The 13,217-nt window shown below is 38.0% G+C and overlaps 1 protein-coding gene across 9 annotated transcripts in view; it reads right to left on the reverse strand.

Annotated features, from left to right (window-relative positions):
* PPP1R13B (protein phosphatase 1 regulatory subunit 13B) overlaps positions 1-13,217 on the reverse strand; it is a 58,159-nt gene that overhangs the window by 26,103 nt on the left and 18,839 nt on the right. For 7 of the 9 annotated variants that reach the window (XM_042445650.1, XM_042445649.1, XM_042445645.1 and 4 more), the window contains exons 2-6: positions 8,535-8,636; positions 5,452-5,626; positions 3,650-3,846; positions 1,296-1,460; positions 457-637 (exon numbers count right to left, since the gene is read on the reverse strand). In XM_042445650.1, the coding sequence (XP_042301584.1) occupies positions 457-637; positions 1,296-1,460; positions 3,650-3,846; positions 5,452-5,626; positions 8,535-8,591 (775 nt within the window). In that variant the 5' untranslated portion in view covers positions 8,592-8,636. The remainder of the gene's footprint in view (positions 1-456; positions 638-1,295; positions 1,461-3,649; positions 3,847-5,451; positions 5,627-8,534; positions 8,637-13,217) is intronic. The other 2 variants (XM_042445646.1, XM_042445654.1) reach the window with 1 other exon arrangement.

The raw sequence follows: 13,217 nt of genomic DNA on the forward strand, positions 1-13,217 counted from the left end.
AGAAAGTTTCTGTTATGAACACTACAGGTAGGAATGTTTTCAATGGCTAAGTCCCAAATGTTCATTTTAAAAGATAAACTATGCAAGAAAAAACACCAAGATACAGAAACAGTTTACATAAATGCACATGAAGATGCATGTTAAACTGTTTTTACATATTCAGCCACAATGCAGGCATCAGAACTGTTCCTATCAATTCCTGCAATTCTACATATAGTTTTAATTAAAAGTTCATATATGGTTGTGCTACATATCTGGCAACTCCATAGAGATATCTGATATAAAATGAAGAAAAGACAAAGATACCCAACTTGCATTTCTGCCAGTTGTCAGAATGAGAAATAAAATAAGGATGTACCCAATTAATTCTCATTTGATAGAAGAGATTGAAAACCACTTGCAAGGGACAACTTCCACTTCAAAAAACAATAGTATGTGTTATGGAGAATTGCCTACCAGATTTAGATCTTCCATGAGTTGCACTGGTTGTAATGGTGAGAGACTGTGGTTTCACTGGATCAACTGGCACACTGTAACTGCTGGAACTAGGAACTTGAATGTAGGGGCCTACAGCTGCAACTCTGCCTGAAGCATTCATTGATGACTGAGGTGAAGATGTTCCATTTATTCGATTTAACTAAAAAATGACAAATCAAAGATGTGTTAGTATCTGGATATCTATGGATAATTGTGTCTAAGGGTAACACAATTATGTAATACATACAGTGTTCCTCAATGAAGCGCAAAACTGGTTAGTTCTCTCCTGCCCTCCCCTTCCTGTACCCTTTTTGAGCATTTTATGTTTCTAGATGTTTCCTTTTCAGACAATGCTTCTGAAAGTCACACTTCTCTTTTATGATCCCCATTCCCAACTACTGTGATGTGTTAACTGCCAGACAGTATGAATTTTAATGAGTGTCCGTTCTATTTCAGAAAGTACATTCCCAAATACTTATTTCTCCTTATTTGTTCTATATAAAAGAATGGCAGCCTGCATTACAGGAAATTCACAAGCTTTCTAGTAAATCGAAGCAGTTTCTATTTCTAACATAATTCAACAGTGTCAGTAAAAATCAACTCACCCTTTTGCTATACTCAGTCTGGCCCTTAACAATATTTCTGTGCAAGAACTAATGTTTTAGCATTAAATTTCAACTTAGAAGACAGATAAGTTTAAGAGACATAAATATTTGCAATTATTAACATTCTAGGGCAGATGGAAGTGGAAGCTTTATGAAGTGTTATGGGCTTTGTAGAAATCACTGAAATGTGGCCCTTTTAATAGTTTATCTTACAGGGATGTTTTCTTTTTGACGTGCCTCAACTTTTTTCTTGTACAGGCGTTCACGTAGCTCATTGATACGCTTATCCATCATGGCTACTTCCATGTTACGCTTGTTCAACAACTCTTTCTGTTGCTGAAGCTTGGTGTTCTGCTCCTGGTTAAGCCTGTTACGAATCTACAAAACATACAGAGGTTATCATTCAGAGTTTCATCATTTCAAATTGTATTTTTAAAGGTGAAACATCTTAGACTATGTGGATAAGCTCCAAAAGCAACTTTAGGCACATCTAGAGGTACTCCATGGCTTTCTCTTTGTTTTAATTTTAAGTGCAGGCTCTTCTGCTGTTGCTTCCAACTGGCTTTTTAAACACAGTAGTTTGGTGGGAGGAATATATTCTTAAAGGTTCTTTGGGAAAAACAGAATTACAGTATTTGTACACCTTCAGAGCTTCAATGTTTAAAAGGACCTAACGATGTTACCTGTTACTCTGATCATCATTTGTTATTCTTACTGCAGTTCAGAAAGAAAGTAGATTATGTTTAACTAACATTTCCTAACATTTCCTTAACTGTTAGGGCTGAAAAATACATAAAAGTGTTCTATAGGTCTCTCATCTCTAATTATCATAATCCTCAATTAACTACCCTGGTTAGACTCTCTGCAGTGTCACTTGCACAGGCACAACATACCAGGCCACACAGCTGCTTTGGGTAAGCAGTAAGCACACAGAAGCAGTCACTCACTCGTTTCCTCTTTGTTCCTCATCACCTCTTCTATACACAATTGCTCTAAATCTCATACCCGAGATGGGCTCAGATGTGCAAAGAAATACCTCCTCCTGCTCTGAACTCTCTTTCATATCTCAACATCAATCCACCCAGTCCTAGCGTGTAACACTATTTGGAGCCACTGGCCTGGCAAGGCATTCCCCCCCTTGCAATATACTCACATTGCCATCAGCAGGATTCTGATCTTTTCACTGGGCAGAACTGGAAAAATTAGTTGTTGTTTTTCTTAATTCCAACTACTCTGAGTCTCTAGCACAGCTCATGTTTTAATGTGTCTCCCTCACCCTCTCTCTCCCCCTTTTTTCCTGGTTCCCTTATTCCTTGCTAGCTACACAATATCCATGTGAACCTTCTTCCTCTTCTATTAGATCAGAACACACCAAGTACCAAATTAGAGGAGCACGCTCCCTTAGTTACACTGAAAACCTATCAATTATAACCCTGACTGTCATAGACAAAATAAGTAAATAAAACCATTCCAGCTTCTACAGCAAAACATAACTAGTTTTGTAACAAGTGACTTCCAAGCTCAATACAGTTATTTGGAGCCAAACCAATGCAATTTAGTATATACCCAATGCCTAGTTAGAAGTAAGCCCAATTTATTTCAGCTACATCTACATCTAAGGAAGTGAGTTCAGGTCAGAACTTAAATCTATATACTTCTGTGTCTCACTGGTGTGCCTTCAAGTCATTTCCAAATTACGCATCCCTAAAGCTAATCTATCACAAAGTTTTCTTGGCAAGATTTGTTCTTTTTTATTGTTATTTTTTACTTTTCCACATAGAACAAAACATTTCACACATTACAAATTTGACAGCAGACCACCCCCATACACAAACGTCATTATTAAAACTACATATAACATAAATTGGCAAGATTTGTTCAGAGGAGGTCTACCATCTTTTCCCAAACCAGCAGGCCCACCCCATTTCAGAAGGAAAGTAGGCCTCATATAAACTGGTCACCATTCCTTCCTCAATTTGTGCTAAGCCTGAAAAGACTGGCAACAAAGGTCAACCTCCATCTGCCGCAAGGCTTAGACAGCTGAAGGAAGATCATGATATACCAGATCTTTTGCAACTGCTGTTGGGTCTTTTTACTTCCTTTCTCTTGATGTGGCTATCCACAGCCAAAATTGTGTAGGGACATAGTGTACTACAACCTTCCTTTTTACCTCTGCTGTAAGACCTTTGAAGGCATGAAGATATTAACTTTCATCCTCTTAAGACCTGCTAGCATGCACATTAAAATATCAACATGGTTTCACTCACGTGCATTACCAATTATAATACATCTCACAACTTCACAGCTGTGTTCCACTAAGCCCAACACTGCCCATTAGGCGTATATGGTGTTCCATGATTGGCCTGCTTTTAATGGTCTTGCTGGGACTGTAATAACAGAACAGGGTGCCAAGTATGTAACAAGCTACAGTAAATTTATTTATTCTGATAGAACCTAAACATTTTGTCCCAGAGAAATTACTGAGTCTTGGAAAAATAAAATTAAGTCGAAAAAACCTTCAGTTTTGTTAATATGCTCCAAGTAAAAAACATGCCTTCATTACTTACCTGCAACTCTTGGTACAATTTTTTTAATTCTACAGCTGCAGGCCCAGTCATCTGCCCATTGTAAGACTGGAAACCATTCAACTTCCCCTTCCTCAGGTCCTCAAGCTGCTGAGTAAGCTGATCCACTTTTAATACTGCAGCTTGGAGTTCTTGTTGTTTTTCCTGGAACATGGCACTGATGTGTTCAATTTCAGTAGCTGCAATTAAAATACAACAGGAAAAGGAATACACCTATCAGTTGGTATGAGAGGTAATAAGCCAGTTGTGGGGGAATCTTCTGTTGGCTCAATAGTAAAACTGGATTTAGAATAGTCCTCTCTTCAATAGCAGTCCCATCATGATGCAGTTATGCTTTTAGATAGTCTCTACTGGTATCTTTTTAGAAACCTAGATGCACAGCAAGATCAGGTTGAAATTTGATCAATAATGGGAGATGAGGCATTTAACCTTTCTGGGAGAGAAGCAATGGAATCTAAGATAAAAGCTGGCAAGACAGAAGGTAACACCACCAAGGAGGCCACTTTAAGCCTGGAAGCTGTATCTCCAACCATCAAAATTAGTATTTTCTTCCTGCAAAACTTGAATAGTATAAGAGCGAAATAACTGGGAGCATAGAGATGAGAAAGAAAGAGCTGTGACTAGGGTAAAGTTCTGTCTGGGAAAGGTGGTACCACCTAAATTTGGATTTGGATTACATGCTCCTCAATTTAGGGTCTCTGAAATCACTTCATGAAGGTTGCAATGAAGCAGGCAGAAGAAACTGCTCTACTGATCAGATGTAGCATAAGCCAAATGTAGGAGCTAATACTGAATACACATACAGTATTCCCATGGACATGTGCTCTGAGGTCTGAGGTTGCACAATCTCTGGTTCCCTGTTAGAATACTTAGGACATCACAAACTTGCCATGAGCCTTCTGGTTCCTGTAATATTGGAAGTTTGGGCCAATTAATTTCTGTTCCATACTACAATCCATAATTATACAAGCAACTCACATTAAAAGGAGGCATACATGCAAGACTGCGGGGGAAAACTGAAATGGCATCTAATAATGGCACTATTAAAAGAAAGTGTTCCTTTCCTGTTCATGCACCTAGCTTACTATGTAGCAATCTGGGAATCCCTTTACCACATTTAAAGGGCTCTTGATCATTTGCTAATACAACTGTAAATAAATCCCTAAACACACAAATACAGGATAATTTTTCCATTCTAAAATTGGAATAAAGTTTCAGAATGTTAATATTTTTCTTATTTCACTATTTCATATCATATTGTACCTAAATGAAGTCAGCTATAGCCATGTCTTAGCCAAATATGTCCCCACAATGACCTGAAGAAAATGTTAGTGTGATCTAGACCAGTGCATCTTACGCTATTTGATGTGGGGGACCAGAAGGGATTTTTACCTCAGAGTGCAAGCGACTGGCAACATATTTGTGTCCATTGACTACAGTTATTTCTTTTTCTCATAGAAACACACCACAGACCAGCAGCCAATAGTTTGTGGACTGGCACTAGGCCACAGGCCACCTCTTTGATTAGCAGTGAACTGGACTATAAAACTGCAATTGTTGCTTCAGCATAGTAGCTGGAAAAATGCAGCCACAACTGAGGAAATGACTTCCAGATGAGCCCATGTTCAGAATGGCTCACATTAACGTTTCCCCATACAAACGAATACTGTAGGAGCAGCTCAAGCACAGAGGTATGTTACTAAGTGGCCTGGCTTTGAATCATCTGCTGGACCAAGGAGCTCAAGTGACAGAAGTTAAAAGAAAGGTGAAGGAACTACCCATACACAAATTGCCGTTCATAATCTTGCTGTAATCCACCTGCCCTCTCATGGCACGTATTTTTTTCAGCTTTGCCTCCTGAGTCTCCACTCGCTCTTTAAGTTTCTGAAGTTTTTCACTCTCAGACACAGACTGCTGCTGACGGCGTTCTTGTTGCTTGAGATAACGTAAACGTTGTTCCTACCAAAACAAGCAGAACATGTAATCATGTTGTCTTATTTTAGAAGAGCATTATCAATCACAAGCCTGTTTACCAGAAGTAAGAAAAAGCTAACTAAGCCAGCCTTTAAACTAGGTAATGGTTTTATTTGTCCACTTAATCTAAGTCTAGAAACAAATATGATTAACAATAACATTAAATTAATTTTTAAAGCTTCTGTTATGTAAGAGGTACCTAGATTTGACTAGGTTGCATCCTCCAAAAGATAGCAAACATTTCATGTGAAACCAGATCAAATCTCTCATGTACACTTTTAAAAGTCCAAGTGAAACATTCATTCCAACACATCTGTGAAGTTTCCTGAAACTTGTATTTCCTCCTTCTCAAACATGCTTCCTCCTACAGCAAAATAGGTTCCAACCCTCCATTACACAATTTCCCAAAGGAAACAATGGCAAGCAGAGGACTACAAACAGGCAGATAAGGAGATCAGGATCAAGATAAATGCCACTTCTTTAGAATGAACAAATACAGGAAATGCTTCCTTTTTCTCCTGAGATTTTTTTTCGCACAAAACAACAAATATAACTTAAAAACTATCCAATTCAATTCTGTAGAAACTGAGCTCAGTACAATTCAACATAGTACAAAGGAAACTATATGTCCACACAACACATATTTACATTGTGGAATTAGCTATCACAAGAAGTGGTAATAGCTGCCAAATTGGACAACTTTTAAAGGGGACTGGACAAGTTTATGCATGCTTCTATTAGTTGCTAGTAGTTATGATGGATATATCCGTGCAACTGGCCCATGAGAGGCCTGTTTCTAGGCATCCATGGACAATTGAGCTACTGTATTGTGAGGAAGGTGAAGATGTAAAGGCAGAAGTAAAAGTAAGAGGAGGAGGAAGAGGTCAGCAACAGTATGAATAGAATCCTGGACTAAAGGTAATTAGCTTACTCCAGCATCATTCTTATCTTTGTATTTTTACTTCTGATCCTTAAATCAACCCAAAAATACTATTTGGGGCAGATGGCAAATTCCATGAGAACATATGAAATTGCCAGATCAGACCAAAGACCTACCTACTCTAGTATTCTGTTCTTATAAGGCCAACCACACACCTACAGGAAAGCCTATGAGCAAGAGACTTAGGTACAACTGCATTTTCTCATATCTCCCAGTAAAAGTATCAAAAACAATATATTTCTAATACTGGAGAATATATATAAATTATGATTAAATGCCATCAATAGCCCTAAACATTTATTTTAGCCTCCTTTTAAAGCCATCCAAGTTCCTGGCCATCACTAGAATCATAGAATCGTAGCGTTGGAAGAGACCACAAGGGCCATCCAGTTCAACCCCCTGCCATGCCGGAAATTACAATCAAAGCATCCCCGACAGATGGCCATCCAGGCTCCGTTTCAAGACCTCCAAGGAGGGAGACTCCACTACACTCCAAGGGAGTGTCTTCCATTGTCGAACAGCCCTTATTGTCAGGAAGTTCCTCCTAATGTTGTTAGCTTTGGCCCAGTTTTCTAGTCTGTTCAGGTCATTTTGAATCTTGAGCCTGTCCTCTGGGGTATTAGCAACTCTTCCTAATTTGGTGTCATCTGCAAATTTGATAAGTATGCCCCCAATTTTGTCCTCCAAGTCATTAATAAAGATGTTGAATAGCACTGGGCCCAGGACAGACCCCTGTGGGACCCCACTATATCTTTTGGAAGCAAATTCTACAATTTAACAAGCATTAAATGAAGAAGTACTTCCTTTCATCTATCTTGACTCTCCATCTGCTTAGCTTCACTGGGTGACTTTGCCTATGTTCTAATATTATAAGAGATCCACTTTCCCCATATATAGTTTTATCATGTCCTCTCTTACTTGCCCTTTTTAAAAGTAAAAAATCCCCAAACCTTTTAAGCTCTCTATACAGGAGAATCACTCCAACATCTTGATCATTTTCATTTCCCATGTATGTGCATTTTACACCTGAACATTCTTTTTGAGGTGTTGTAACCAGAACTGTACATATTAGAGATGTGCATAAAACCATTAGAATACTGGGCAGTTTTATTTTCAATTCCTTTCCTAATTAAGAATTTGTCTTTTTCACAGCAATTGTACACCAGGTTGATATTTCCATCAAGCTATTCCTTATAAACTCAAGATCTATTTCCTGGTCAATCATTCCAACTCACATTCCACACCAGCTAATATGTGAAACTGGGGGTGGCGGGTGGGGATTGTTCCAAAGTACATAATTTATACACTTGGTAACAGCCAAACACATTTGCCATTTTAATGCCCAGCCTAGAAACATCCTTGTGCAGCTGTGACTCCTCAAATATTAATAGGTGGGAATATCAATAGGTGGAACCTATTGATAGCAATAACTCCCGGGTCACTTAAGTGTAATGTGAACTGAGATCAGTTATCTAGCTTATACAGCTGGGGCAGTCCAGTCCCACAGAACGCTATAAACACTAGTGCAGGACCCAAAACTAGCTTGCATGTTTCTGCTGTATTGAATTGCCGCCTCAGCATAAATATCTGGATGTTTGGCTACACTGATGCAACATCACAAAACATGGTATTCCACTGATGTGAATGCATTTACAATCACAGCTATTTTTTAAAAATAAACTGACTGTAATAAGCTAACACTGAATCTCTATTGACCACAGCATTTAAAACACAAAGGAAAAGGGAACGGACTGAATCTGTTTCCAGCTTTGTGTCCACTGATACAAGCCTAGAGCAACAGAGACTCATAGACAGAATACATTCATTGCCTACACAGGATTAATATCAGTTCTCAAGTCTAAAATTTTCCATATTGCTGGGATTTAAAGCCTACTGTGAAGTTAACACATTTTCAGTTCTTTCTTCCCTCTTGTTACTAGAAGTACAGTTTACCTTGGCAACCAACATTTGCTGCTGATTTTCAATTTGTTGCTGTTGCCTGGCAGCCATATCTTGAAGTTCTGAAAGTGTGAGTTCAACACGTGGATTCCCGACCTGTACAGAATTAAAAAAGAGAAACATTATATACACTATGAATGTAGATTTTTACCTCCTACATTTTAGATAGCACAGTTGATTATGTTTCATAATAAAAAAATTGTTACTAAAACCTGGAACATTATGTAATTTTCCCCACTTGCATCTCTCTCTCCCTCCACTCCCTTTCCCGATCACACAGACACAAACACACTTTTACAGCAACTCCCAAAGTGACTGCAATACAGTACTGCAGGAAAAAGCCAGTGGCATGTGTTCATGATTTTATGTGCCACAGATGTAGCACTGATGAATGTTTTCAATCTATAGTTTAGATATGTGGGAAACACTTGGTTTACAGTTTACAGTTCAACTATATGCGATTAACCCACTACAAATTAACCAAAAATCATTCCACATGGGTTAAATTTTGGTTTTTTATTACTAAGAATGAACATTTTTCATTGTTACCTTAACCCAGAAACTAGAGTTTAGCAGGAATATATTACAAATAATGTTGTTCGTAACTATTTTTTTAAATGTGAATGTAGCAAAGATACATTAAAAGCAATGTAACAAGTAAGTCTAGGCCTACTTAAGTTTCTACACTGGGGTGGACAACTGTCAAGAGGTTAGTTAAGTGGTCTCACTGGTCCCCTATGAGATCTTGGAGGGCCACATCCTGCTGCCAGCCCCATACCAAACAACAACAACAAAACCACTTCTACCCCAAGAAGAAAGAAATCTGGGGGCTATTTTATCCACATTTTGGAGGGCACTGTGTCATTTCAGGACCAGGAGAGGCCTTTCTTTCAACAGGAAGTGACTCCTTGGCAGACTGGGGGGGGGGGGTGATGATGCAGTCAGTAAACAGTAAATGAAATGATTGTTACTAATAACTGTTTAAAATTAAACATACAAAAAATGTTTAAAAACTTGCTTTTCATGGCAGATAAGTTTTAAATGCCCTCCCAGGCATCTGTATAGCAAACACTGTGGTGTATAGCACATGAACTACTTTGATAAGCATTTTTAAGTATACTTTAAGTATACTTTTGAATTTGAATTTATCACTGTATCAGACCTGTTCCTTACTTAAATCTCCCTGACTCAAGTAAAAAGATTTGACAATTCTTTGGATATCATCCAAGTAATCCTCCTGATTTTTTTTAATGTCAGTTTCTCAGAAATCAATTGATATATATATTTATTTTTGTGTGTCTTCCATTCTTTTACTAAAACCATTTATTTTTGTCAACTCCAAATTGCTATTTCTTAATCATTTTCAGGTCCTTTTCACTTAACGTTACGTACCAGGACCTCATGTATTATTCTGAGAGCAGTGAACAAGCAGTTTTTCAGGAAACTTTCCAACAACTCCAACCACGCTAAAATTCATGACAGATGCATAATGGCTTAGGTGTCCTTGGTGAATGTTAAGTATGAAATTGTCTTCACAAAGGTATTAATAAAAATTGGTGTTATCCCCCCCCCCCCGAAGCAAGAAGGTCGCGTGCAGCATGCCCCCCACCATTTCTGCCATTATATGAGTACAAACATAATCCTAAGACTAGGGAATCACAGGAATTCCCTAAGGCAGCACACATTACAGGGGTTTTTAGAAGATTCACTCTGCCAGTAAAGTACAATTTACCTGTGAAAACTAACTTGTTGGACCAAAGTGATGGAGGCAAGGGAAAGGTGCTGGCAGAAGGAGCCACTGAACAGGGACTGAGCATTCAATCAAGTCTTATCTACTGAATCTAGGCTCTGCTCTTCACTCTCTTTGGGACACTGTGTCTTCATGACATTAGTGAACTGATATGAAATGCTTTCTTTCTTATTACTTATTTTATGTGCTAACTTTCTCCCAACATGGGACCCAAGGTGGCTTACAAAAGTTAAAAAAATAAATTAGCTTTAAAAAGACATAAAAACCTAACAATAAAAGTTAAGATATAATTCAAAAAATCATTGCATTTAAACAAATAATTCTAAAAAGCATAAATTCATTTAAAAGCATAAAGAATTTTTAAAGAGCAGATTTTGCCCCATCAAAAGGCTGTTTTAAATGTTTGCCTGAGTTCAACTCTGCTCTTTACTGTTTTGCCATTTACTCCAAGAGCAAACAAGTGGACAAAACAGTCCTCTGAACCCTGGCTCAGGATGGAAGAATACATAATACAAGGAGTCCCTGGTGATCGAGTCATAAAGACAAGGAAAAATGACTGTCACAAAGAAAAAAAATGTAATTAAACAGTGACAATATGAACACTTCACAAAATGTAATTGTTTTGAATAGTATTAAGTAGTCACACATTTAATTCTTAAATGTATGTTTTTTTCTCTCCTAACAGATTATTTCCTCTTTACGTGAACAATTCAGTCTTTCTGTAAGAAAGATTCAATAGACAGTGCCTTTTGTTGTTGTTCCTAGAATTCACTTTAAAAGGCACAGAAATTCTCACTGCTGACAGACAAGCTTCCTCAGGTGGGAATCTCATATTGATCTGGTTATGTCAGACAGCCGCTGTGGCTTTCACAAATTATGTCTTGGCCTATGTTAATGGCCTTGCAAGCTATTGGATACACTGTGCTACTGAGCCAACAGAATTTTAATTTCAAATATGGTTTAAAAGAGACCAAAGTACATCTTGCTGTCATAGAAAAAAGTGTAGATCATTTGTAGATTATTCTTTCCTTCATCCCTGCCTAGTTTGTAATTTATGAGGGAATAGTTCAGGACTATGTGCATGGATCTGTCCTTTTCTAAAAGAGAATGAAGATGCGTGAAAGCTCTGGTTTGGCAAGTGAGATACTTCTATCTAAATTCTTGAACATCTTTATGGAGGTTGGGAGCAATATTCATACGTACATAGTAGAACAAAAATAATAACATGAATATAGACTATATTTTTAATATATATATCAATAGAAGTATAGTGTCTAGATCAAGGGAAGTAATAGTGCCACTATATTCTGCCTTGGTCAGGCCCCACCTGGAATATTGTGTCCAGTTCTAGGTGCCACAATTCAGAAAGGACACTGAGAAACTGGGGCGTGTCCAAAGGAGGGTGACTAAAATGGTGAAGGGTCTGGAAACCATGCCCTATGAGGAATGACTTAGGGAGCTGGGGATGTTTAGCCTGGAGAAAAGAAGATTAAGAGGTGATATGATAGCCCTGTTTAAACATTTGAAAGGATGTCAGGTTGAGGAGGGAGCTAGCTTGTTTTCTGATGCTCCAGAGAACAGGACCAGGAACAATGGATTCAAGCTGCAGGAAAAGAGATTCCACCTCAACATTAGGAAGAACTTCCTGACAGTAAGGGCTGTTTGAGAGTGGAACACACTCCCTCGGAGAGTGGTGGAGTCTCCTTCCTTAGAGGTCTTTAAACAGAGGCTGGATGGCCATCTGTCGGGGATGCTTTGACTTGGATATCCTGCATGGCAGGGCGGTTGGACTGGATGGCCCTTGTGGTCTCTTCCAACTCTATGAATCTATATATATTCTTTACACAAAATCAGTTACAGATTATATGAAAAATTGCCACTTTGATAAATTTAGGCAGATATCTTGCAATGAAATGCAAATTAATAATATATGCTTGTAGTGACATGCTCTTTACAATTTGATGGTAGACATCTTGTCATTAGAAATCTAGCTTAATGTTTAACTTATGAATAAAGAACATTTCCCCATTTATTTATTTTTGTATCACTTTAAATTTATGCAAACTTTACACCATGCTTCTAATTATACATTAAACTTGTTTGAGTTCATTTATGCTTGAACAGTTATTGTTCTGAAAAGCAAAATCAAAGCATTTTTCAAATCTTACTCACAAAAATCAATATATTCTTTTATAAGAGACCAAAGGAACAAATTGTTCACAGCAGGTTGTACTGACTATAAAAATCTGACATTCCCATTCCGCTACAGTGATCAAATTTGCTACTCTGTCCATGAGACTTAGATATCCTCAGGGTATTTTGCTTTACTTTGGTGGATTCTGGTACTGTCTGAGGGCCAACTGAGTATTCAATATGCACCACCACATAACGGTCACAATGGGATACATTGGTAGAATTCCACCAAAAAGAGATACAGAAGAAGAGGCATCACATTATGTACATTTAAAACTAAGAAACTTGACTTTAAAATGTGCACTATTCTGTTTCAAAAAAGGTATATCAAGTGCCGAGCTAGTCTCAAATCTGTATCAAAGTACTTCATTTGGCAGGATCATAATACATCACATTATTCTATTTAACTGTGCAGTGTAGTAAAACTAGCAATAAAATATTAATTACACACTGGATCTACACAGCATAGCATGGCAGTCTGAACTATGACTCTGGAGACCAGGGTTTAACTCTCCGCTCAGCCACAGAAACCCACTGGTTGACCTTGGGCACGTCACACCCTCTCAGCCTCAGAGGAAGGCAAATCTTGCCAAGAAACCCCCATGATAGGTTTGCTTAAGGGCTGTCACAAGGTGGAAAGGAAGTGAAGGCACACAACAAGTTACTCTTGGAAAACTGAGTTCCTCCTTGTTCTATAGCATTTTAAAAATAGTAAAGGGAAATACAGTGACCTT

Source organism: Sceloporus undulatus, chromosome 1, assembly GCF_019175285.1.
Source record: "Sceloporus undulatus isolate JIND9_A2432 ecotype Alabama chromosome 1, SceUnd_v1.1, whole genome shotgun sequence".
Classification (NCBI taxonomy): Eukaryota; Metazoa; Chordata; class Lepidosauria; order Squamata; family Phrynosomatidae; genus Sceloporus; species Sceloporus undulatus.